Raw genomic sequence first — 26,316 nt, 5'->3', positions numbered from 1 at the left:
GTTGCAACGGACGCTGAGCCAGCACCAACGGCCGGGAGCGTGGGAGTCGCCGCAGGTGGGTCCGTGGAAGCGCTGCCTTCCGGCAACGAGGAGCCAGGGAACGGAGAAAGGCCGGGACACCCTGTGCCGGTGTCCCGGAGGTGCTCGGAGGGTCCCCGCTGCCGCGCCTGGGGCCAAGGGCTGAGCATCCCGCGGCGCAGCCGGAGGCACCGCGCACCCCCGGGTGTGTCTGCATCCCGGAGATCCGCGCCCGTGGGCCTCGGTGCCTGCGGGACTGCCCTCCTCGCCCCGCGGCTCCGGGGCGGGCGGCGGCGGCGGCCCCGCCCGGTGCGGCGGCGGCGGGCGGAGCCGGCGTGCGGGCGCGGCCCCGTCTCCCTGCGGCTCTCGGCGGTGCGGCGGCCCGGCCGGCTGGGCCCCCCGCAGCCCCGGGCATGGGAGCCCGCGGGCCGGCGGCCGGGGCTGGAGGAGGAAGAGAAGGAAGAGGAAGAGAAGGAGGCGGCGGCGGGGGCCGCTGACCAGCGCCGGGGCGGCGCGGCAGCCCCGAGGCCGCGGTGAGTGGAGCGGCGCGGGCAGGCCTGGCCGGGCGGGTGAGGCCCGGGATGCGACCCGGGGGATGCGATCCCGGCCACTCATGGGCGGCACCACTCCGGCTCGGGAAAAAGACTGATTTTGAGGTTGTTTCTCATTTTTTAAATAAGTTTTTGCATGTGTCGGGGACTGGGAAAAATTAGGGGGTGGGGGAATGTTAGTTGTGCTGAATGCGGCCCCTCGCCCCACTTTAGGCGGACAGGTTGCCGCCTTTGGGGCATCGGGGCCACGGGGTCCCACCGTGCCTCCCTTCTCCCAGCCCTGGGATGTCTTGTGGGAAGAAGGATTGAGTGCACGGGGTTGAGCACCCACTGCAAAACAAGCATCACCGGCCCCATGGCATATACTGCACTGGCTTGAAACCCTGGGGAGCAGCTCCCCAGCCCCAGGTTGCTTTTGGCCTCTCACACCGTGCACAGATGCTGCGGTGGGGGGAGATGACATCATATTTCATAACCCCCTCCTTAGCAGTTTAAGCCCACTCATGTTCATGGTGTCCTGTGGCCACTGCTTGATGGATAGAGTGCTTTGCTTTTGTTCTTGCTGTCATTCCCTACTTGCCTCATGGACCATTCTACCAAAGGGCCCCTAAAACCAGCTCTGATTTTTCCCTATTGCATCCCCATCTGGCTGTTGAGGCACCACCACTCCATGCACTGCACAGGTTTTTGGGGAGGGTTTCTGGCAGGTGCTGGGGGCAGGCAGGTCCCTGTGTCACAGGCTGTGTGGGGTGACAAGACACTGTAATCGGGGGAAAGGTCTGAGCAATAACAGCAAAGCCAGCTTTTCTTCAGAGGGCTACTTTGTAGAAAAAACTGGATGTGAGGTTGTGCTGCTGACACATGCCAGGCTCCCCCTACCCACAGGGGTGCTGCTCTGCATCCTGCAAGGGGAGGGTAGACATGGTTGGGGCGTTGGGCTCAGACCTTTTTCCAGCACCTCTCTGCCTGTGGTGGGTTCCAGGGTCTGCCTTCCAGGGTCAGTCCTGCAACTGGGAGAGGAGCAGGGTTGGGTGAAGGATCCTCCTTCGCACGTCAGCTCCAATCCCCGTACCCATCCAGCGTGGCCATCACTGCCAACTCAGTGCCCTGTGGCTCCCTGGGGAGCCCCTCTGGGCAGGGCTGGCAGCTGCCAGTGACTGGTTGCCAGCACTTTTGGGTGTTACCTGCACTCCTGCTGGGGGTCTTGCTGCAGACCCCCGGCCACCAAGGTCCCCCCAGGGACCATGCAGCAGCTCTGGCCTGTCCCGAGATCCTCAGGGTTTTGTGAACCCCAGTGCCTGTCCCTTGTGATTGCTTTGCTGTGTCCAGCAGCTTCCCTAAAAGCAGGGACTAGCAGGGCAGGGCTCAGGGCAGGAACTGGGGTGCATGGCTGTGCTGTGGCAGGGCTGGGAAAGGCCGGATGGTTTGACTTCTCTGGGACTCTCCAGTGACTCTCCCAGCTGGCTTCCCAGCAGGGCTCTGGCCCAGCTCCAGGCATCATGTGGGAGATAAGGGGACCCTGACTTCCAGCAGTCCAGTGTCCCAGGAGGCCTCACCATCAGGAGGAGGGGAGAGGATCTGCACCGCTGGCTGAATGCCAGATCCCCCTGGATGTGGCAGGGAACCCTGACTCGGGGGGCTGGGATGTCCTGCTCGGCTTAGCCTGGCGTGACTCTCATTGCTGCCCCGCTTTGGTGCTGCTGCTGGGGTGTAGCCCTGTGGGGAGGGAGCAGGATGGGGAACAGGAAGGTGGGGTGCCTCAGAGAGGGGTGGCTGGTGGGGGATACCTGTGGTGCTCTTGTGACATCCCAGGCTGGCCATGTTTTTGGAGAGCATAGCCTTTGTCAAGGGCTCAAGCCCCGTGGAGGCTCTTTTTGGCATGTCTGGAGGTGTCTGCATGCTCTCTCTGGGTGGGAAAAAGGGAAGGGGAGTGGATCTGTCCTGTTGTGGTCTTGGCCTAGGAAAGCAAGGAGGTGATTTACTATGCGTGGCTGAGGACCTCTCATATCTTTATGGCTGTGCCTTCAGAGCAGGGATCCAGGTGCAGCATTCCCCCTGGGGTGCTCTCTGGCATACCAGCCTGCAAGCCCTTCACATCTGCATCAGGCCTGTGCTGCTCCTGCTGTCCCAATGTCATTTGGGCTGGGCTGGAGGCTCAGGCTCATGGTATCCTGAGCATGAGGTGTCTTGGCAGGATCAGGACCGTGGCTGGAGCCGCCCCCCTGCCCCGCCAAGCGCACATGTCCGCCTGCCCGTGCCCAGAAGATGACCAGGCTGCTCTTGGGGGTGACCCTGGAAAGGATTTGCAAGGCCGTGCTGCTGCTCTGCCTGCTCCACTTCGTCATCATCATGATCCTCTATTTTGACGTCTACGCGCAGCACCTGGACTTCTTCAGCCGTTTCAATGCCAGGAACGCCTCGCGCACTCACCCCTTCTCCAACTCGTCCCGCCCCAACGGCACCGTTCCCAGCTATGGGCCAGCCGGTGCTGAGGCTCCATCCCCCAGCACCAAGCCCAGTACCAACCAATCTGCCACTGAGAAGCCCTTGCAGCCCTGCCAGGAGACACCTCCTGGTTTAGGTGAGACGTGCTGGGTGAGCATTGGGGATGAATTTGGGCTCAGACTCTGAACATGGGGCTAAGGTGGGTGCTCATGGCTGACATCCTTATCCCCTGGGCCCTGGGTATGGCTTTCCCATGAAATAGTAGAGAAACTCCAGCCTGTAACTGTATCAGGACAGCTGGTTTCAGGTTTTGTTAGCCCTGTCTCTCTGCCCTGTTTTAGAAAAGGTTCTGAGTGCTCTCTGCCCTCAGCAGTGCCGGTCCCCCCTGCAGGTCCCCCTTGCTGTTTGAGTGCTGTTTACCACTCTGGGCAGGAGCGGCAGGTGACCATGACCCTGACCATGTCCTGTCCTGCGGGCATTGCCCGGCCCTTCCTCTCACAGTTGGGCGCCTGCTCATCGAGTTCAGCTCTCCCATGAGCATGGAGCGAGTGCAGCGGGAGAACCCTGATGTGCACCAGGGTGGCAAGTACACCCCCCCAGACTGCCTGCCCCGGCAGAAGGTGGCCATCCTCATCCCCTTCCGGCACCGCGAGCACCACCTCAAGTACTGGCTGCACTACCTGCACCCCATCCTGCGCCGGCAGAAGGTGGCTTATGGTATCTACATCATCAACCAGGTGAGGGGGCAGGGGCAAGGGGTGGCAGGGCTGGGGTGGACAAGCAGGCATGGCTGAGCTTTGCCCTGCAGTTCGGTGAAGACACCTTCAACCGGGCCAAGCTGCTCAACGTGGGATTCATGGAGGCACTCAAGGACGACGAGGAGTATGACTGCTTCATTTTCAGCGACGTGGATCTCATCCCCATGGACGATCGCAACCTCTATCGCTGCTACGAGCAGCCACGGCACTTTGCTGTTGGCATGGACAAGTTTGGGTTCAGGTGGGTGCCCTGGGGTGCTGGGGTGTTTCTGCACAGGCAGGGCTGGAATATCTCTCTGGGATGACATCAGGGCAACCACCCTTGATTACCACCTGGGGCAGGCATGAGGTCAATGGCTCGAATTGTGGACCTGAGATGGCAGAGAGCACAGAACCGTGGGTAGGAGGGTGACACAGGAAAGGGTTGGTACTTGTACTTGGGGTCCCCATGGGGCTCACCTCCATCTTTGCCTGTTCCTGGGGCTGACCCATTTGCTGTCAACCTGCAGGCTGCCCTATGCTGGCTACTTTGGCGGTGTGTCTGGGCTGAGCAAGTCCCAGTTCCTGAAGATCAATGGCTTTCCCAATGAGTACTGGGGCTGGGGAGGAGAGGACGATGACATCTTTAATCGGTAGGTGCCCAGCCCCTCACTAGAACTGACTGGTTGGGGTGTACCAGGCTCCCCACCGAGCACTGAATTAGCACCCTTACAGCCCTGGTGTTCCCAGTTTTGTGGGGGATGTACATGGGCCGTGCCACATGTCAAGGAGGGATTTAATTACACTCTAGCTTTGGGGTTGTGACCCTCATGGGTGGAACTGGCCTTTCCCAGGGTGCTGGGGGGCTACAGGACACTCCTCTGCCTCTCTTGTGGCTGAAGCCTGCAGTGTGGTGTGCCTGTGGGCTCTGCTCTATACAGGGGTGGGATGCTAGACTTGGATGTGTCCAGGGCTGAGATTAAAAACTTGGAAACATATCAGTGGTGGCCGTGCAGCAGCCACACAGTTATTTCTGCCAGCAGCCAGCAGGCAGCAGCACAGCTGCAAGCTGAACAAAGCCCAATCTCCCCACACCCTGTGTTGGTTGCCAGAGCTGGACAATGGCCACCTCACCTCCCATGGGTTCCCCCATGGTGCTGCCCAGGGAAGCAGTGTGCAGCCAGTGGGGTGTAACCAGCCTGTAATGGCCAGACTAGCAAAACACCCTTGTGGGAGCCCTGGACACGAGGCACGGTTGGGATTTCCACACAAGGTGGGCTCAGGGTGGGGGACAAGAAGTGTGTGGAGCTTGGGAAGAGCTTCAGGCGGCCCTTGATCTGAGGGGAGGGCTCCAAGGGAAGGGCTGGGCAGCGGCATTCAGGGAATGTAAAGGGCAGGGGCCGCAGAGGGAGAGAGGAAGGGAGGGAGGGAGGGATGGATGGCTGCACATGGATGGCTGCCTGTGTGTGGCACAGGCTGAATGCAGCTGCTGGTTCCTCGACGGGAGTGGTGCTTTAGGCACACTGCCATGGGGCATGTGGCACCCTAGGTCATGACACTGGCCTGGGTGGGGCTTGGCTTTGCTTATCTTGGCTTGGCACAGCTTTGTTTAACCAGGGACAGGTTTATTTTGCCCGGGTCTGACCCAGGAGGTCTCTGGGCTGGGGAATGTCCCAACCTGGTGGCCGCACACTGATCCCACCCTTCTCCTGGCCCCCAGCATATCCCTGAATGGCATGAAGGTGTCGAGGCCAGACATCCGCATTGGGAGGTACCGCATGATTAAGCATGAGCGCGACAAACACAATGAGCCCAACCCACAGAGGTGAGTGAGCCACGGGGCTGGGGCAGTTGGGACACTGGGCAATCACTTGGCTGCTCTCCCCCACAGAGGTCCAGCATTGCTGGCACTACAACAAGACATCCCTCCATCCTCATCCTGCTCTTCTTTCCACCAGATTCACCAAGATCCAGAACACCAAAATGACGATGAAGCGGGATGGGATCAGCTCGCTGCAGTACCGGCTGGTGGAGATCTCCCGCCAGCCCATGTACACCAACATCACGGTGGAGATCGGCAGGCCCCCGCCCCGCCTGGCCCGCGGCTAGTGCTCCTGTCACTGGGAGCCCTGTGCCTGGGGCTGGCTGGCCATGGCGGGTTTTGCCCCAGCTCAAGAGCCAGGACTGGACAGGGATGTTTCTCCCTACTCTGCTGCCTTCTGGAGACAGCTGCCCCCCAGCCAGCCCTTTGGTCCCTAGGATTTCTCTGTCTCCCCCATCCCCACGAGTGTGTTTGCAGGACCCCTGCCCCATACGTGGTGTGTTGGTGGATGAGCCCAGCTGCCCTGCAAGCAGCTCCTGGCACAGAGGGAGGGGGCAACCCCGCAACCCCAGGCCTGGCAAGGAGCCCCCAGTCCATGCCAGCTCCTGCCTGCATCCTGGGTGGGGAGGGTGAAATCCCACTGCTCTGTGAGAGCTGGAGGGTCCCCACCAGCGCTGTGAGAAGTGGGGTGCAGGCTTCCTCCTTTACCGGCGCTGGAGCCACTGCTGCCCCAGCTGGGGATGGGAGCAGCCTGGGGCCCCCAGGCAGGCAGGATCAGGGCGAGGTTGCTGCCCTGGCCAGGCACTGCTCCTGCTGCTGGGCACACAGACGTGGCTTGCTGTCTTCCTCTGCTTTAGTCTGGTGCTTAGAGCCGGGCCCTGTCTCAGCTCTGCCAAACAGAGACCTCTGATTAGTGAATGCCCCTTGCTGTGCCTCAGTTTCCCCAGGGCTGGGGGGATGGCAGATGTATCCCATCCCCCTTCCCCAAAGGCAGGTGCTGTGTGTGTGTGCAGCCCCTGCCTGTGCCTGCCCTCACCTCCCCTCCCCCCTTTGGTGGGGGAAATAGGGCTGATTTGAACCCCCCAGCACCTCTTGGTGGGGGCTGGTGCAGTCCCCCTCTAGCAGGGAGGGAATCTTCTCCTTGAGGTCTCCCCTTGTCTGCCTTCCCGCTTCCAGGCCAGGGGCAGGGGGGCTGCAGGCAGGAGAGGCCAGGACCATGCAGGGCAGGAGCCCTGTGGCCCCCCCATGGGACTGGGAGCCCTAGCACCCCTGATGCTCCATGGGGAGCTGGGAGCAGTGGGCTTGGGAGCAGGGCAGCTCGCCAGGGCTGGGGGGCACCGGCGACTTTTGTACATTTGAATGTCTGACCCTTTTTTCAGCGTACGTTGAATGCAGCGTTCGGTCGTAGAGACCGGGGGTTTTGTATTTAATAAAAGTTTGAAAAGTTGGCAGGCTTTGTGGGGGTGGGAGAAAACACCATCTGATGAGGAAGTGGGATTGTGGAGTATAGAGGGGAAGTCCTGTCTGCTGCCTCCAGCTGCTGGCTGGAAGGCAGAGCCTCTGAGTCACCCCCTGCACCCCTTGGGGGATCCCCCAGCTCACTCAGCAATGCAGGGAGGCCTAACAAGGTGCTGGCCTAGGGCAAAGTGTACAGGGCAAAGCCAGCTGCCCTCACTGTGCCATGGATATTTGCTGCCCTCCCGTCCATTTGGGGACAATGCTTTCCTCCAGCAGGGATAAGCCCGTCCTCCGTCCTCTGCCTTACCTCCAGATGGTTTTGTATGTCCAGGTAGGGCAAACGAGAACGCCCCAGGACCTAGCTGGCTGTTGAGTGCCAATACCTGGCATCAGAGGGGAAAAGAGCTCCACGCTTTAATTGTGGTCCCCCACTCTTCAACCCCTCCCTCCCCCCTACATGGTTCCCAAAGAAGGGCACAGCAGGACACAACTTCAGGAATATAAATCTCATTAAAATCTAGGATACTTTAGAACTCTACACCAGGAGAGACACTGGCACAGGCAGCGCTGCCCAGGGACACTGGCACAGGCAGCGCTGCCCAGGGACGCGCGCGTTATTGCTAACAATTAGAGGTGAAGAGTAGCGGCGTGACTCGAGGGGCAGGGCACGGGCACCATGCGGGAACCTGCGCCCCTCGCCGCGGCACGACGGGGGGCTCGGGACGGGGAGCTGGAACATCCTGCTGGGGCTCGCCGCCCGCTGCCTCCCGCCACCGTGCCAAGCTGTGCCGTGTCCCTGTGCCAGCCTCGGGGCTGCAACATAGGGAGCACAGGGTGCTGGCTGGGAGGGGAGCACGCGGGGTAGGAAGGGTCTCATCCCATCCCCCCAAATCAAGAGCTCCAAGCCCTTTGGCTGGAGCTGGAAGACAGATTTAAAACCGCCCGGCCTTTGCCAGTGCATCCTGTTCCACTAATACTGACTGGGGACTAAGCATCCCCAGATGGCTCGGAGCGAGTGGGCTGGTGCAGCCCTTCGTGTCTCTGCTGGTACCTCTTGCTAAGCAGCAGCTGGGGGAGGCCAGTCCATCCTGCTCCCCCTTAGCACCGTGGAGGGTCCTCCCCTGCCAGTGCTGGGGCTGCCAGGGAGAGCTGGACCTCATCCCTGCCTAGTTACCCCCCGGCCAGGCTTAAGTACTCCCCCAGCCTCCTGCCCCACTGTGGGGCAGGCAGCAGCATTGGGCTGTGCCCACGCTGCTTATGGCTGTGCCCAGCTTTGTAGGCGATGCCTGGCCACCCAGAAGGGCACCCACAGACCCCAGTGGGGCCACAGGGTGGAGGGGTGCATGGAGGGGAGCATCCCAGCTCACTGCCTGCACAGCCCCGGTGTACCGTGCATATGTGCATGCCCACGTACGCCACATCTGTGCCCATGCTGTGTCTGTGAGGGACACACACGTGTACACACGTGTGCTCTAAGTGCTTGTGTCTTGTGCCATCAGATCCCCCTGCCGGTGCAAGCAACATGCTTGCCCCCATCTCCCTGTGCTGGCCTTGTGCCTGGCAGCAGCCCTGGGTCTGACCACCCAGCAGCGGGTGTGCACCCAGGCTGGGGGTCCCTGCAGCGCCAACCCCTCCCATGATGGCCTTGTGCACACACAGGCCGCAGGCAATACTGGCGTGCCCAACCTTGGTCCCACCCCATGGGAATGTCAAGAGGGTGCCCCATGGCAGGGCAGGCTGCCTGACTTAGGGAAGGGGGGGTGGGAGCCTGGGAGCATCCCACCCCCCCCATCCTGTGCATACCCCCAGGTCAAGGCTCCTGCAAAGTGCCTCTGGCTCCCAGCCCTCCCGGGGCTGCGCCCCCTCCTCTCTTGTCCCAGCGTCGAGCACAAAGGTTACCGTAAACACGAGGGTTAACAAACGCCACGGGGGCAGGGGCGGGAGGGGTTAACCGGCGAGGAGGTGGGGGGGTCTCGGGGATGGGTGCTGAGAGCCCCCATGGTCCGGTGCGCCCGGAGCCAGGCTCCGCCAGCGGAAGGTGCAAGAGGGGTTAGAGGGGGTGCGGGGATTGTGGGGGGTCACAGTCTGGAGTCCTGGCTGTGGGCTGAGCCATTGCTGCCCTGCACGGGGGATGCAGCCGCTGCCTCACTCTGGCCCTTCTCTGGCTGCAGGGGCTGCACCTCCAGGTGGGACTCGGTGGAAGGGCTGAACGCCGGGGCGTAGCGCCCGCTGCGGTGCTCTGGCAGAGCTGGGCCCCAGTCCTTGCTTGCCTTGGTAGCATTTTTCAAGCGCTAGAAAGGGAGAGGATGGAGACAAGATTAGCACCCACCATGCTCCCCTGCCAGTCTGCACCAACGTGCCAGCAGCTTCCAGGGGTGCACGAACATGTGGTGCCCTATGCACACTGCCTGCACACAGCCACTGCTGACAGCTCCAGTGAGGTCAGGGACAGCCTGGATGGCAGCCCAGGCGGGACACAGACAAAGGGGGGTAGCCCCTGGCCACCCACCTCAAGCAGTGTGTCCCCCTCAGAACGGCACACTTTGTAGATGGCGTAGATGGGAATGCAGATGACGGAAGAGAGCGCCATGAGGAAGCCGATGCTGATGGCCCAGGTAGGGTAGACATACTCGTTGTAGGAGATGGGCCGGTACTGGATCACTGTGAAGACCAGGATGAACTGGGAAGGGATAGGCAGGATCAGCCAGTGAGGAGCAGCCAGCTTGCTCTGTACCCCCACAACTTCCCCACTCTGCCCTATTGCTGGTCTCCTGAGCCCAGCACCCTCCTCTCCAGGGAGTGCCATGTCCAAGTGAGCTCCTCACTCCCTCCTCCCACAGCCCCATACCCCATGGTTGCGATGCTCACAAATATGATGGCAGGTGAGATGAAGCGCCAGCAGATCTGGAAGAAGAGTGGGGGAGGAAAGCCCAGCATCATCTCAATGTCCTTGAAGTAGTTGCGGTGCCCTGGGGAGAAAAGTGACCATCAGTCCTGGGGGTGACCTGAGCCCCCTCACCGCCCACCCGGCTCCAGCCCCAGTGCCATCGTAGGGATGGATGGGACCCAGGAGCCTCTCCAGGCCGCAGCTCCTGATTGGGCAACAGCCTTCCCCCATGTAACACAGAGCAAGCTGCTGATTGGCCAGCTGTTGGGGCAAACCCTTCCCCATTGGCTGGCTAGATCAGTCCTACCATCCGATTGGCTGCAGGCGGCTGCACCTACCATAGATGTACATGATGGCTACACACATGATGCAGGAGATGACCACCAGGGAGAAGCTGGCGGCGTAGTTGTCCATTAGCAGGAGCCAGTAGATGCCCGCCTGGAAGACAGACACATTGGCACAGCTGCCCCTGTGGTACCACCACTACTGGCAGGGCACCAGCACAGCCGTGCTGACTGTGCTGGCAACACGCAGCTGGCACACCACCACCACCACAGCAATGCCTCATGCCAGAGTCTGCATGGAGACAATTCTGGGTACCCTCCCCAGTGTTGGTGTGGCAAGACCAGGCCCTGACTGTCACTACCATCACAGTGGCAACAAAGTGGACGTGGCTGCTGAAAGTGGCCATGGCAATAGCACCCCGTGGCAACAGTCTCATGGTCACCTACCTGTGTGGTGAGCGGGACGCCCAGCAGGAAGCCAGCCACAGCCACTCCCAGCGTTACGAAGGTCTTTTTGCGGATGATCCACTCATTGCCCACCTCATCCACAATGGCCGTGACCAGAGTCTCCAGCAGGCAGAACTACACAGGGGGCAGAGGGGGCAGCATGTCACCACCTTGGCCCCACCATGCCACCCCATCTGAACATGCTGGTCCCACCATGACCTACCTGTGTACCCAGCCCCAGGAGGATGAGCATAAAGAAGAAGAGAATGGACCACAGTGGTGAGATCGGGAGCAAGGTGAGGGCCTCAGGGTAGGCGACGAAGGCCAGGCCTGGCCCGTGGTCAGCCACCTTGGAGACATCCACACCCAGGTGGTTGGCCATGAAGCCCAGGATGGAGAAGATGACAAAGCCAGCATAGACGCTGGTAGCACAGTTGGTGATGCTGATGATAATGCTGTCCCTGTGGGAAGAGGAGTCAGGGCTGGCAGTGGACACGAGGGCAGTGGCAGGGCTGGGGGACTGTGGTCAGGCACTCACCGGTAGCAGTTGTTGTTGAATTTGTTGTAGGAAGCCATGGTGATGAGCCCGCCCCAGGCACAGCCCAGTGAGTAGAAGATCTGCGAGGCCGCGTCACCCCATACCTGTGGCAGTGGGATGGTCAGTGCTGTGCTCCCAGCCCTGCTCAGCCCTGGCTGCCTGCTACCCTTTGTCCCTGCTCACCTTGGCATTGAGGATCTTGTCCCACTGGGGTGTCAGGTAGTACATGATGCCAGTGACAGCCCCCTCCAGCGTGATGCCGCGCACGAAGAGGATGGTGAGCACCACGTAGGGGAAGGTGGCCGTGAAATACACCACCTGTGGGGCAGCACGTCAGTGGGGGAGGGATGGGGGCAGGGCTGGGGACACAGGCAGGTATGGCTAAGGCGTGGCTGTGGACTGGGGTTATGGTCCAGAGTGTGAAGAGACAGACCAGGAGGAGAGGATATGGTTCAGGGAAGGGACTATGCTGAAGGAGGTGAGACCAAGGCCATATGGGAGGAGCTGTGTCCAGAAGGGATGTGGCCAGGTCACAAGGGTGTGGCCTTTCCCAGAGTGGGAGGAGCACATAGAGGGCAGGGACAATGCTAAAAGAGGAGGAGCTGTGCCCAGAAGGGATTGGGAACATGTCCACAATGGGAGGTTCATTCCCAGTAGGGGTGGGGCTATGCCTAGAGGGGACAGGGCCATCTATCCTGAAGGTATGCCCACACCCCCAGGGAGGGGCCCAGAGAGGGAGCACACAGGTACCTTCCCCGAGGATTTCACGCCCTTGATGAGGCAGAGGAAGACAACGACCCAGGAGACACCAAGGCAGCCCAGGAGGGGCAGCCGAACCTCGCCCAGGTTCCCGATGTCATCTGACAGGTTCAGCACATACCTCCTGTATGGGGAGGGGGCAGCAGCGTCAGTGGGGCCCAGCCATCACCACCTCCCCCATCCCTGATCCCAGGCCCTGGTACCTCCAGTACTCCTCGCTGGGGCTGGTGCGCTTCTGGGTGGTGTTGAGGAGCTGGGTGATGTTGAGGGCAGCCCGGCTGGAGAGGTTCCCGTCCAGCACCCCCACGCAGTCGGGCGTGTTCCAGGGGTTGCTGCAGTACGTCCAGGGCAGCACGCGCGTCATGGACACAAAGAAGTAGTAGAAGGCAATACAGATCACCACGTTGTAGTAGATCCCGATGTATGTGGACACCACCATCATCCCGTAGCCCACGCCTGGGAACAGCACCGGGGAGGGGTGAGCGGCAGGGTGCGGCGGCACGGGCACGGCACACAGCACCAGGGTTGTGGCACAGGAGGAGTGGGCTGCATGCCATGCTGTCAGCAGCCTTGCAGCCAAGCTGCAGCTCAGAGTCTGGCTTTGCCACAGGTGTGAGGAACACTGTGCATGGGATCCTCTACCTCCAAACGAGCCTAGTGGTGCTGAGCGTCCCCTAGGATACATGGCAATGCATACAGGCTGCAGGCAAACCCTTGGGGTCTGCAGCTCGAGAGAACAACTGGATGGGGATCACTCCTGGCTACGGTGACTTGAGGCCTGCAGTTATCTGGTGGCATGTGAGAGGCCACATGAGCACAGGGAAGTGCACCCCAGGCTCAGCATGCCACTGTGCAGGGCACACAAGAGCGTGTGCATGGGCTGGGGAGCACACCAGTAAGCCAGGAGATGCACCTGGAGCAGGGTCCAGCCATGGCAGGGCAAGCATGTGGCAACAGCACCTGCTACCTATGGTCCAGGGAGACGACTGCAGAAGCATGCCCACAGCTGGACATGCCACAGTGTGTTCAGGGGACCCGAGTGGCCTCTGCAAGAGTGATGTGCTGGGGACACGTGTGGCGTATGCAGGGATGTGTGTGTAATGCCTGCAGTGGATGCCAGCGCAGGGCCAGGGTTTGCGCAGGAGATGCAGCGTGTGTGCAGGGGCACGTGTGATGCGTGCAAGGGATGCCAGGCAGGCTGTGCAGGGCAGCGTAGCCAGGGAGGGCATGTGCACAGGGGACCAGTGCAATGCAGACCATGATCTATGTGCAGGGCATGTGTGTGCAGGACTGCACAAGCTGCAGGTGCCTGCACTGGGCCGTGTGATGTGCCAGAGGTGTGCATGCACCCCATGGTGTGTGAGGGTCACACCAGCTGCTGAGCACTGTAACAGCAGGTGTCCCATGCTGGCCTGTGCCAGTACGGACAGGCAACTCCTTACCTTTGAACATGGGGCTGACCCTCCAGACGCCAAGGCAACCCTGGCTGGCAAACTGCCCAAAGGAGAGCTCCATGAAGAAGAGGGGGATGCCGCAGAACACAAGCATGATGAAGTAGGGGAACATGAAGGCACCTGGTGAGCAGGAACCAGAGGATGAGTGAGCACTAACCACAGGCACGGCTGTGCTTCCCATGCCCTGCACCAGCCCAAGAAATACCATGCGAGGCTGGGGTGCACACCCCCACCCCTGCCCAGAGGAACCCCCCTCCCCTGGCCCCGACACCCACCTCCCCCATTGCGGTAGCAGAGGTATGGGAAGCGCCAGACATTGCCCAGGCCCACGGCATAGCCCACGCTGGTCAGCACAAACTCGATCTGGTTGCCCCAGTTGCCGCGCTTGACGCTCTTCTCCTGCTTGCCCTGCTCCCCGGGCACGGCGCCATTCTGCGGAGAGATGCCATGGGATGTGTCAATTGGGGACCCCCCTGCTGGCCCCATTGGAAGGGTGACAGCCGCCAAGCAGGGCTGGGAGGTCCCCGGCATCCTTCCCCATCCCGTCCCCCTGCCTGTCCCCGCCGCCCGCCACGCACAGGCAGTGCCAAGGAGGGGGAGGGCAGCGGTGTTGGCCCCCCCCCATGAATGGCTCTGCCCAGAGCCCGGCTGCAGCAAAGGGAGAGCCTGCAACACATACAAAGCAGGTCCAGGCGCCAGAGCACAAAGGGGCCTCTGTTCTCGTGCCCCCCCTCCCTGCGTCTAGTGAGAGAGGTCCTGCTGGGTGGCCACTGCCCACGACTGGGAGGGAAATTGCGGGACCCCCGGGTTGAAGCAGAAGCCCCTCTTGATGGGAAGTGAGGTGCAGTGACTAGGGCTGGCAGGGGCCTGGGTATCCCCCGGAAAAAGCACCCTGCTTCAGCCAGGGTCCTGCTGCCAGCTCAGCACTAAGCAAGGGCACCATGCTTGGGGCAGCTCACAGGGGGTCCCACGCAGTTGGGTCCCTCGGGTGGGCAGCCCCAGTGCCCAGGTGTCTCTCACTGCAGGGGACTGGGGGGGAAGAGGGGCAGAAGGGGGCAAGAAAGGGCGCTTTGTGCAGACTGCCACACAATGTGAGCTCACACCAAGGAGGACAACAAAGGAGATGAGTGCCTGTCACCACAGCAGGGATGGCACCCATCACCCCATGGCTCTGTCCCAGCACAGCCCTGGGGTCGTACTAATGTCTTGCATGGATGCTGTGGAGCTCTGGCACGTTAGGCTGAGGGTAGACGGCATTTTGCAATACAGGGGTGCCCCAAGCCCTCCCCACCTGAGGCCAGGTGATGGATGGTTGCATGGGGCAAGGGTGATGGTTGCCAGTCCATAGTCCCACAGCACCCATGCTCCTACAGGAGCAGCACAGGGAGCAGCAGCCCTAGGAGCCTGTTGGAACTCCACAGCGCTGGTCTCAGCACCAGAGACACCCCAGTACCCATGCCCACCTCCTGCCTCTCGCGCAGCAGCCCCCCACAATGGCTGAGGCCAGCAGCGAGCGGGCCGCAACTGGGAGCCGTCACTTTGTATCTGCTCAGGCCGGCGGGGCGGGCAGCAGGCGCGGTGCACCTAACCGTGTCATTTGATTAGGGCGGCACAGCCGGGACGTGATGCCCAGCGACTCCGGCACCGCGCTGCCAAACAAAGCCATCTGCTGCGAGCGGGGCCCGCACGCGCCGCGGGCTGCGGGGGGGCTGCAGGGGAGCAGCACAGGGGCCGGGGGCATCACAGGGCACTCTGGGCAGGGATGCAGGGGCAATACGCTGCCCTGCCCGGCCGGGGAACCGGCGTGCCCCCACCTGACTCTGTGAGCCAAGGGGCCGTCAGAAAGAAGCTCACAGCAGCTCTAGGTGCTGGGGGACCTCCCTCCCAGCAGAGGTGGGGTGCTGTGCAAGAACAGGACTCAGAAGTCCCCAAAGCAGGGGACAGGACACTGGCAGTATCCCCATGCCAGGGCACGCTGCCCACTCGAGCAGACTGATCCGATCGGGAAGCCTCTGATTAAGCTGCTTGCACTAACGAGGCTCCTAATGAGCAGCACAGCCAGCAGGAGTGAGGGCAGTGCTCCAGCCTCCCTGACCAAGGGTCTGGTGAGGAGACCAGAAACACTCTATGGCCCCGGCTCAGGCAGGAGCCCTGGAGCCCACGGGGAACCTCATCCCTGTTCCAAGCCATCACTCTGCTCAGGTGACCCTGGCTTCACTCCCAAGCCTCATGGAGCACCCCAAATTTGGGTTGCTTGGCACCAGTGCAATGAAACTGCCAGGCCTGTGCTGCTCCCTCCTCCTTTCCTGCAGCACTGGGCTTTGGTGCACTTGTCCCCAATAAGGGGGCAGCCACATGTGTGTCCATGCATGCACAAGCGAGCACACGTGCGCAAACACTTGCATGCTCACCCATCAGCTCGCTACACCTCCCCTCCCCAAATCTAGGAAGGTCATCCTGTCCTTTACACTCATTAACCACCCTCCCAACCCCACATGGTAAAAAAGGAGGTCGATAGAGAGAACCCAGACATCTGGGAAGATGAAACTCCCCCTTTTTCCCTGCTATGGGAAGGGGACAGAGCTGGAATGCAAAGGGAGAGCTGCCACCCAGCAACAGTGCAGTCTCTGGAGGGACCAGGTCCTGCTCCCAGGCCCCAGATTTTCTGTGCATATAACCCAATGCAGCTTCAAAAGATGCCTGGCTTGGGTGATAACATCAGGGAGGTGGAAGGATACCACAGGCACCCCAAATGTCTCCAGAAGGGAAGTTCCAAAAGGGAATGTCCAAAACATCCCAAAAGGGGACGTTCGGGGTGCTCAGGGCATCCTTCTTCCCCCTTCCCCAGGGAACCCCCCATACATGACGGCCAAAACTTCCCCAGCCCAGCAAAGCAGGCATCATCCATCACCCTGCCTGGCACCAAGGTCTTTCTCATGCTAAGCAGCATCGACTCACACAATGACAGCTTGGCTGGGGTGCCCGGATGCGCCCCACTTCCCTAAGGGGCCCTGATTTATGGCTGCTAAGCTTGTGATGGTGGCAGGGTCGATAGTGGAAAAGGATGTCCTCAAGGGAGGCATCTCCAGCATGAACCCCCTCCTCTTTTTTTCCCCATTCAAACTGTCCACATGGGAGTATGCCAGCCCAGCCCTCTGTGGGGAACAAACCTTATCCAGCCCCCCTGAACCAGTGAGGGACCCCCAATTTTTCCAGAGGGTCCCCTGCAGCCTCCAATTCGAGGGCTGTCAGGGCTGCTCCTGCAATGCCAGCAGAGGGTACCAGTACCCCTGATGTCATCAGCCCGATGTCATTGCTCATTGCCATGGCAATGGCAACAAACTCATGGCTGTTTTAGGCAGGAGCTGCTGGAAGATTGAAAAATACGCCAATTACATAATTTCCACAGTAGTGGCTCTTCCAGGGCAAGAAAGAGGGGTGCAGGATGTTGGAGGCAGATGAACCCCAGCTTCAGGTGGGAGTCCCAAAGGATGGAGGGATGGCATCACTTAGAGAGGGGGTGTCCTGGGTACCTTTGCTGACTGATGCTGGGTGCTGGGGGCCCTGTATCAGGCCCTGCACTCCTTGTCCCTGGTACGTGGGGTAATGAATCCACAAGTGTCATCCCTGCATCCGAGGTTGCTGTGCCCTGTGCAGCTTGACTCTGCCAGCCTCACCAGCACATCCTAACTCTCCCTACCCTCTCTCTTTGCTGCTCAGCCCCATGTTTGCCCCTGTCTCAGTGTAGCAGAGACATGTTGTAGGAGAAAAGGCATCTGGCACGGTGCTGGGGACAGTCCCAGGGCTGGGGTAATGCAGTGATGAGGGGCACGCCCAAACCGCAGGACCTCCCAGGAGTATTACACTGCCTTCACCACCCCTCATTGCTGAAGGCTGTCCGGCCCCAGGGACAGCCCTGAGCACGCTCTGCAATCCACCAGTACTGCCCTGGGGTGCCATGGGGGAAACGGGGCAAACTTTGACATTGCTCACTGATGCCCATGAAAGGGAACAGGGGAGGGGGGGACAAGGAGGATCTTTGCTATGCTCTGCAGCATGAGTTGCAACCCAGGTGCTGTGCACCCTTTCTGCAAAATCAGTAGATTCCAGGGATAACAAAAACACAACTGTCAGGCAATCTCTTCGTGCTCCCAACACAACTGAGGCCATGGAGGGGTTTGGTGCCATACTCTCCCCTCCCTCCCTGGAGCATTTTACATCAAAGGCTGTAGGGCTTGGGGGTACCTCTCCAGCATGCCATGGCACAAATCTACAGCTTCAGCTCCCCCCTGCAGAGCCACCACCCCAAAGACAGTGCAAAGGGTTTTGGAGACCCATGAGTGGTGAGGGGACAGCACTGGCATGGCCACCACTCCGCTTGGTCCGCCCCCCACTCTGCCCCCCAGATGCTGCTCTCACCTGCCCACTGACCTGCTGAGAGGGTCCGAGGGGGCCTGGCTGCTCGCAGCTGCCATCCGGGGGCCCAGGCTGGACGGCTCCGGGAGTCCCCAGCTTCATTGGCACCTCGGGCTCCGGCGCAGCAGCAGCCACCCGCCCTCCCGCCTTCCCCCGCCCACTGCCTCCAGCGCTTGGCACTGCTCCCCCCTTGCCTCCCAGCCAGGCTCGGCCCCCTGTTGCCCGCCCTGATGCAGCACCGGCACCCCACCATGCCACCTGCCCTGGCACCATGCCTGCCTGGCCCGCCCCGCAGGCACTGCAGGGCTCTGCTACCCCCCACGAGCTGTACCCCCACAAACCAGGTGCCCTCCCCGGCTCGGGTAGGCAGGGCAAGGCAAGGCAGAGCAGGCTGCACAGAGGGCTCAGCCCTGTCCCACTTAATGAGGCCTCATTAGCGGGGTCCAGCTGCTCACAGCCCTGCACGCTCCAGTGGGCAGCACTGCCCTCCCTGCGGGCACCGCTGCCCGTCTGGTCGGGGCCAGGAGCTGCTCTTGGAGCATAGCAGAGGATGACATTCCCTCGGAGCCCCCTGTTTCCATGCCTCAACATCCCGAGCCCCACACATGCATTCTCGCCCCTATCCCATCATCCACACAGCAGCTTGGCCCTGCATGCCCAATCCCAACCCTGGGCATCCAAGGGCTGCAGGAACAGGGCACGGCCCTGCTTGGGGATAGGGGCACAGGGACAAACCTTTCTGCTGGCACATCCCCAGCCTGGTGCCATGCTACTTCACTCAACGTCATATTGTTGGTGACATCATGAGCCTCCATGGCAACCCTCACAAGGTCACTGCCCCAAGGGGGACCATCTGGCTGGCAGGAGGGCTATGCCACAACCCCTTCACTGCCCAGGCACCCCACAGCCTCCCTGCTCACCCCTCTGCCAGCGCGAGGTGGGACCCTGGTGGGGTGCTGTGTCCCATAGGAGGCCAGGCAGAGGGTGCCCTGCAGCCAGGCTCGGGGTGCCCCAGCTGCTCCCAGCCCTGTGTCCCGGCTGGGGAGCGTGGCCAAGGCGCCAGCGAGGCATGATGGCGCACGGAGGGCGGGGGGACGGGCGGCGCTTTCGGGCGACCATCTGGGGTCCGGGCAGCAGCAGCCGAGGGCGCACACGTGAACAGCACACGTGTGCGGGGTGGACACTCCACCTCTCACATGCCAGCACCCAGGGCTTGTTCCTGTCCCCTCCTGCACCAGCCACCCAGTAGCTTGGGACATGCACCACCCATGGGATGGCAGCACTCAACCGTGCCCCCAAGATATCCAAGCCAAGAGCCACCTCATGCTGTGCCAGCCCCAGTGACCCCAGCCCAGTCCTGCCCTACACACAGCCAGGCAGCTCTGTGCCCAGATAGCCTGCAAGGTGTGTGGGCACCTTGTGGGCATCCCTCCATGACCCAGTTCAGCTGCAACACTTTGTCAGGGCCACCTGTGTGCTAGCACCATGTTTTGCCCTGGGCATGTTGCATCCCCTGCCCCTTAGAGCAGCCTGAGCACATCACAACAGGACCCACCGCCCTGTCCTGGGAATGCCAGACCCTCTGCCAGCCTTGCCCTGTGGGAGCAAAGTGCTGCTTCCCTGGCAGCCCAGCCAGCAGACAGAGGGGACAGCCAGATGCATGGAGGCACACCGCTAGAAACAAAGGACCCTCACCTACCCTGACATTCTGGTCCCCAACCTGGCTGGCTCATGGTGATGAACTAGAGAGACAGGGGGGTGGTCCACAGGTCTTCCAGCCCCTGCCACGGCTGCAGGGTGACTGGGGTAGGAACAATGTCCAGGGACCTGTCCCAGTGCCACTATCGCCTAGCTGAGTGCTTCCCGACAGGGCTGCCTTTCTCCGGCCCCATTCTACCAGGGCAGACATGATTCTCCTGGGGCGTTCAGGCAGAAAAATCCCCCGCCAGCCCCCCCATTCCTGCCCCTTGGTATTCCGGGAAGGGCTCCCGGAGCCAAAAGCCACTTCCGCAGCTCCTGCCGCTGGTCAGTGGCACCGCGCCGCTGGGGGTGTCTGGAACAGGCAGGGACCCCCCAGCCCTTCCCCCATGCAGTGCAGGGGGAGCAGCACCCCAGTGTGTAGTCAGGGTGGTCTGGGGTGACAGCAGGAACCTACCTGAGCTGGGCAAGCTGCAGCCAAAGGCTGCCTGGCCATGCCAGCAAGGGAGCCCCGGGAGTCAGGAGCCACTGGCAATGCTGGAGTCTGAACAAAGCACTCCAAGGAAAACAAAACAAAACGTCCTTAAAGGCCTGGGAGGGAGAGGCAGTCAGACCCTCCCCTGTGGCTCACAGGGAGCCCCTCTGCCCAGCTACACAGGGACTGATACAGCCCCTGGAGCTGTCCCACACTCCGTTGGGTATCCGCAGTCAGAGCATTTCTGGGGGTTGGGAGAAGTAGGGTGGGCACGGCCCCTCCCAACTGCCTCCAGCTCTGGAGGAAGCATTCAGAGCTTCACAGAGGCACCCAAAAACACAGATCCTGCAAAAGCAATACACATCACCCTTGTTCTCCAGGCCTCAGGTGACAGGTGGGGAAACTGAGGCACAGCTGCACATCACCCACCTGCTGCCTCCATCACTCCTGTCCCTCCCCAGGTGGGGCACAGCAGGCACTGTAAACCTGTCCAGCCCCATGCACTGCACACAATGCTGGGCAGGAGTTGCATGGTGAGAGCCCGGCTGGACTGGGGGCGGTGGGGGTGGGAGCTGCACCTGCAGGCAGGGATGAGAGGACAGGCAGGGACCAAACTTTATGAGGTTACTGGCAGGGCCCTGGAGGCAGGCCAAGGAGATTATGTTCCTTTCCTGGGACTCAGGCAGCTCAGTGGTCAGACCCTGGCCCACTGCAGCTCCTCCTGGTGCTCACAGGATGTAGGAATGGGGATGCTTCAGGAGCAGGGATGCTCTCACAGGAACCTACCCTTCTCCCCACACAGCCCATAGCACAATGCCCTGTGCAGTGATATCCTCGCACCCTGCAACCAGGGGAGGCCCAGGAAGAGGTCTGAGAGCCAGGGCAGCCAACACAGCACGTGTCAGGCCCTGTTGCATGTGACACCCTGGCCCTGGGGTGGGCTGGTCAGGTACTTCTGAGAAGCAGGTTAAAGATTTATGGGGAGTGGGTGGGCTCTCCAATGTCTGGCTCCTGACATGGGCGTCAGGCTCAGCCCTCGCCCCAGTGCGATGCTGACTGCTCTGGTCATAGCAAGAAAACATCAACAGCATGGAGCAATAGCAAGCACCATGCGCAGAAGCGTGTCCCCATGACAGACCCCTGACTGTGCCCAGATATATCCTCAGCACTTCCCTGTTACTAGCCCAGGGCTTCTCCAGAAGAAATCTGCCTTCCTATCCCACCAGCTGCCCCAAGCCCTCCTCTGTTGGGGGCAGGATGGGTGCTGGGCTGCCTGCTGCAGACACAGCCAGCGGGGCCATGCTGGGACACACAAGCAGAGGAACTGTGTGCATGCTGGAAGCACTTGCTGGAGCATGCCGCTCCCCCGGCTCTTGGCTTCCCAGGCAAACCCTGGCTCCCAGCCCTCCAGCTGGAGTGTGCAGCTATTTCAGGAAGCCCCCCGGGAAGGGGAGGGCCCGGTGACCGTGTCAATCTCAGCATTCAGCTCCTATCCTTCGGGAAAAAGGGAAACAGCCAAGCCTAGCCTGGGGGCTCACCTGCCCAAGGCAGCACAGCATCCTGTCACAGGAACCTGAACTGCCACAAGCATGGGGCCATCACAGCCTTCCAACAAAGACATGCAGCGGGCACATCCTGCATCTGCCCAGAACACCAAATCTACCCCTGGCACAGGCAAGTGCACGGCAGCCCACAGCACCCTGCAACACACCGCTAGTGAGGATGGAAGGTCGGGCACTACACCAGTGCCCAGAGAAACCTTTGTCTGCCATTGCACTATCCTCAGAGAGCCCACTGGGTGAAGGCAAGGAGAAACACCCACAATGTGCCCCTCTGGGGGCACCTGGCTTGGAGGAACACCTGCACCCTTTGCTGAACAGCAGGCTGTAGAATTGCCTGCCTGCAGAGCTGGGGTGGGTGATAATGCTGGGCAGAGTGCCTGAAAACAGGCGATAGCATCTCCAGGCACAACAAGACACCACACCCAAAGAGCCCCACAGGCAACAGGCTCATGGAGAGAGAGCATCAGCCTAAAACTCATCATGCTGGGAGAGCACCATGGTGCCCCAACCCCAACTGGAGAACCCAGGAGGGTACACCAAGTCCTACGACAGCCCCAGTGTCTTGCTCCCTGCGCCAGGCTCTCTGGTCCCCGAGGCAGTGGCGCACACCAGCCCGCTCCCCACACCCCTGCACTTACCAGCAGCCCCTCGCTGCACTTATCAGCCATTCCTGGAGGCTGGGGCACGGTGCTGGTCCCGGTGCTGGTCCCGTGCAGGGTCCCGTGCCTGCCCACTCTCTGTCACACTGGCTGCAGCACCAGCACTAGTGTCCTTCAATCCACCGGCAGAGCGAGCTGGGCAGAGGGGAGAAGACACCAAGAGAGATGTGACTGGTGGGGTGGGCACATCCCCACCCCAGGCCTCCCCCTCCCTCCAGGAACCAGGGGGCTGTGCCAGGCAGGTCGCTCCCCTCTACCTGCCCACTGGGTAGCAGGACTCCTGGCAGAGGACGCGGTGCCTGGGGCTGGGTGGGTTGGTGGTGGGGTCTCCTTCTGCTGGCTCCCAGCCCCTGCAGTGTCTCTGAACCTCCTGGCACCCACACGAGCGGCAGCTCCCAGGTGTTTCCCAAGAAGCAGTTAAAGATTTACCCGGTGTGGACAGACGACCTTGCGGACAGCTGGCTGCTGGCCCCCCGGCAGGTGGGCGTCAGGGGCCGCGGGCAGGAGCGGGGGCCCCTTGAGCTCTCCCCCAGCGAGAGATGAAGCTGAAGTGGCTGCAGCACACGACAGCGCCGGGACTGGGCGCAGAGTGGGGCCAGTGCAGGGCTCAGCTGCCGCGCAGGACACAGATGGGAAACGATTGCCTTCTGCCCCGGTGCATCGCATGCACGTGCAGCGCAGGGGGGCCGAGCCGCTGGGCTCTGCCGGGTGCCAGGTGCTGCTGGACAGTGCACGGCACAGGCATCTGCCTCCCTGGCCCTCACCCCGCCCCAGCCTGGGGCTGCCGGAGGCCCCAGGGGAACACTAAGGCCTGACCTCACTGGAAGGGACGGACGCTGTTGCAAAACACCGGTTTGATTGTCTGTGCAACAAGCACTGGTGTTTGCAAATCCCACACCAGTGCTCAATACCCTTGTTGGCTGAAGAAGGACCCCTGACCCGCACTGAGGGTCCCCGACCACCACCAGCAGCAGTCAAACACCCCAGGGCCTATCCCCGGGCTGCCATGACTCTGAAGCAATCAGCAGAGACCTTAAGACATAAGGAAGGCGCTTGGGCAGTGTAGATAAGGGGCAGGAATCCAGGGGCTGTGGCGTGAGCCCCCAGCCCCTCCAGCACAGACAGGCTGCTGCCGGCAGATACCGCAGATGCTGCGCCTCAGTGCCAATGCCCTCCTCGGCAGTGCCTGCATTTCCAGGGGAGCTGAGATGTCATTACTGCCACAAACCGGGCTCCTCGCATGCCATAGGGACCTCTCAAAGGTGGGAGGTGCAGGCTCAGTGGGTAGACCTCCTCCCCATAACACACCTACCACCAGCCAGCCAAAAACTGCCTACCCTCCTGCGGCCCTGAATTCACACCGGGAACTAGTCCCGTGTCCTGGGAAGGGGGAGTGCCCAAGGGGCCGGACGGCTGCCACTCCCCTCGGGGTCTGCCAGGTGCTGATAAGCCTCCATGAGCACCGCAGGTGCCGCTGGCATTGGCTCTCAGCCTGACAAGGACCGAGCGGGAAGCCAGCGGTGGTGTGGCAATGGGACGGATGCAAGGATGCCCGAGGCTGCATCATCCCCTGGGACAGCCCAGCAGGGACGAGGATGCAAAGCACTGGTGCCACGGGGTGGCTCTCCCACAGCTGCGCGATGCCGTGACAGACCAGAGGGGCAGCGCAGCTCGTACCTAGAGCCGGCACAGGTGACAGTACCCTGGAAATGGGGACAACTGGGCACCCACAGGGGCTCCCGTACAGCATGTCACACCTCGGCGCGGGGACGCAGCACACGGCAGCCAGCAGAAGGCCACGGATGTCCGACCGAAGGATGGAGCCCCTGTCCCTTCTCGCCCGGCGGGAGAGCGGCCCGGTGCACCGGTGCAGCCGCTGCCACCTGCGAGGCCATTTCTTCCGCCAGCATCTGCCGGGCCCACCGCAACCGGGCTTCTCCGGTGCCCGCGGAAGGCGGGAAGCGAGCCGGCCTGCTGCCGCCATGCTCCCCCCCCGCACCGCCGGGGCGGCTCCGGCGGCGGCCCCGCGGGCAGCGCCCGCCGCACGGCTCCCTCCCGCCGCCGCCGCCGCCGGTGCAGTACGGTGGCGGGGGGGCCCGGTTACATCAGCCGCCACGTGGTGGCTGCTCAGCCGCCCCGCCCCGGCACATGCCCGTGGAAAATTACCGCCAACCCCCCCGGCCCGTGACCGAGCCGGGCCGTCCCGGTGCCCGGCGCCGTCCCCGGGAGCGGTGGCGGTGGTCCCGCACTGCGCGCCGCGCCCCCGCGCTCCGCCGGCACCGCGCCGCCGCGCCGCGAGAGCAACAGATGCGGGACCGCCCCGCATCCCGTTATCCCGCTCTTCCGCTCCCGACACCATCCTGACGGGTGGCCGCTCCCGGTGCCGCCACCGATGTCCCCGACCCCGCCGCTCCGGAGGCCCTCGCCGTCCTCGTCCCCTTCTCATCCCTGTTCGGCAGCCCACCCACTCCTCCTCCCGTCCCATCCCCACCGCTGCTACGGCTGCTGGACGGGCCGGGCACCCGGTGCCGGCGGAGGTGCGCGCCCCTTACCGTGCCCATGCCGACGCCCGGCCCCTCCCGCCGCGCCGGGTGGGCCCGCGGGGGCGCCGCTCCGCCGCGCTCAGCCCGGTGTCGGTGTCAGTGTCAGTGCCGGTGTTTCACCAGGCCCGGAACGGCCGCCGCCGGTGCTGCCGAGTTAATGAAAGTTTGGAGGTCGGTGGGGGCTGGCGCCGCCTCTCACCCCCGCCGCCGTGCTCCGCCCTCCGCTTCGCCGCGCTCCCCAGCGCCCCGCCTCGCAGCACCGCGCCTCGCCGCACCGGGGGCACCGCGGGCACCGCGGAGGGCGAGAGCGCACGCGGTACGGCGGGCGAACGGGCTGCGTATGGCACACACACACACACACACACACACACGCGTGGGCACGCGGCTACACACGGCACACACGGGCGTGCCGCACGCATGGACATGCACGGGCACACTCTGCACTTGGCGCACTCGGGCACGCACATGGCATACTTGGCACACACAGCATCGGTATCCCACAGGCATGTGGACGTGGAGGGGCATATGCAGGCTTGCACGGGCATGTGGTGCATGTAAAGGTACATGGGAGGTATGGTCACACAGAGACTGCCCCTGGGCACACACGCATCCCCACGTACACACATCCCTGCCACACGCGTTTTCACACACTGGGGAACCACCACACGCAGCGTGCACACACTGCCAGGGCACAGTGCCATGGCAACCCCGGGCAGCGGGATGGCCGCAGGCTCCAGCCAAGATGTGTGAAGTCACTCTGTCAGTTGTGCATGTGTGCCTTGTGTGGGTGTCTGTTGCACACGTGCGTGTCACACAGCTGTGTGTGCATGTCCATGCTGTGCATGCCGCAGCAAGTGTGCTTGCTGGCACATGTACACACATGTATGCATGCAAATCTGCACACTTACCCCTATGTGGTTACAGGTGTGTACACATGCAGTTGTACATGCTTACATCTGTATGCACACACATGTCTGGGGGTATCTACATGGGTGTGCAAATGCTCATGCCTGTGTAGGCGTGTCTGTGCACGTATGGGCACACAGGTACACATGTATGGGTATGTGGCACACGTGAGCATGCATGTACACAGGTGTGGGTACATGTACTGATACACATGTACCCATAAACACATATGTGTATGTTTCCCCACACCCATGTGCTTGTGCACACATGTGTGTGCAGCCAGTGCACGCCCCCACATCCCAGGCCAGATGTTTCCAGTAATGCATGACGAGTGCGCCAGGGGCCACCCCTTGCTTGGCCTCTCGCCTAGGCCTCTCTTCCCTCCCCTCTCCATCCCAATGGGCTTCCCACGTGCTGGGATGTGTGCCCGCTCTCCAGCACCCTGCCCTGCTCCCTGAACGCCTTCCAGTTCCTGCACCTCGGGGCCTTGGCACTGCACCCTGTGTCTTCAGGAAGGAGCTGTTTTGGGGAGCTTGGCAGGGGTGCAGCGCAGCACCCCAAGTGCAGCAACAGCACAGCCTTTCCCACATTCCACTGAGAATCCTTTCCAGCTCCACAGCCCTGAACACCATCCCGGGGCTGACCTGGCAGTGTTCC

At 62.0% G+C, this 26,316-nt stretch overlaps 2 protein-coding genes across 5 annotated transcripts; one reads left to right on the top strand and one right to left on the bottom strand.

Moving 5' to 3' along the window:
* Positions 1-375: 375 nt before the first annotated feature.
* Positions 376-7,020, top strand: B4GALT2 (beta-1,4-galactosyltransferase 2). Of its 2 annotated transcripts, none has more exons than XM_066556175.1 (7): positions 376-551; positions 2,764-3,150; positions 3,516-3,751; positions 3,823-4,013; positions 4,282-4,404; positions 5,472-5,576; positions 5,710-7,020. In XM_066556175.1, the coding sequence occupies exons 2-7, from the start codon at positions 2,835-2,837 to the stop codon at positions 5,858-5,860; spliced, it is 1,122 nt and encodes a 373-aa protein (XP_066412272.1). In that variant the 5' UTR covers positions 376-551; positions 2,764-2,834; the 3' UTR covers positions 5,861-7,020. The 2 variants fall into 2 exon arrangements, with proteins under 2 accessions (XP_066412272.1, XP_066412271.1); XM_066556174.1 differs by lacking the exon at positions 376-551 and adding an exon at positions 603-674.
* A 502-nt stretch (positions 7,021-7,522) lies between these two features.
* Positions 7,523-24,901, bottom strand: SLC6A9 (solute carrier family 6 member 9). 3 transcript variants are annotated; one of them, XM_066556173.1, is made up of 14 exons: positions 24,763-24,901; positions 22,190-22,345; positions 13,676-13,832; positions 13,389-13,520; positions 12,150-12,402; positions 11,938-12,070; positions 11,371-11,505; positions 11,188-11,291; positions 10,873-11,110; positions 10,650-10,784; positions 10,257-10,356; positions 9,900-10,000; positions 9,541-9,711; positions 7,523-9,322 (listed from the first exon to the last, which is right to left on the bottom strand). In XM_066556173.1, exons 2-14 carry the CDS (start codon positions 22,217-22,219, stop codon positions 9,110-9,112), a joined length of 1,902 nt encoding a protein of 633 aa, XP_066412270.1. In that variant the 5' UTR covers positions 22,220-22,345; positions 24,763-24,901; the 3' UTR covers positions 7,523-9,109. The 3 variants fall into 3 exon arrangements, with proteins under 3 accessions (XP_066412270.1, XP_066412269.1, XP_066412268.1); XM_066556172.1 differs by lacking the exons at positions 22,190-22,345; positions 24,763-24,901 and adding an exon at positions 17,832-17,936; XM_066556171.1 differs by lacking the exons at positions 22,190-22,345; positions 24,763-24,901 and adding an exon at positions 17,820-17,918.
* Between the last annotated feature and the right edge of the window lie 1,415 nt (positions 24,902-26,316).

Source organism: Molothrus aeneus, chromosome 9, assembly GCF_037042795.1.
Source record: "Molothrus aeneus isolate 106 chromosome 9, BPBGC_Maene_1.0, whole genome shotgun sequence".
NCBI classification, from domain to species: Eukaryota; Metazoa; Chordata; class Aves; order Passeriformes; family Icteridae; genus Molothrus; species Molothrus aeneus.
Note: the sequence above shows the minus strand (reverse complement) of the source record. Positions and strands in the feature narration are given on the sequence as shown.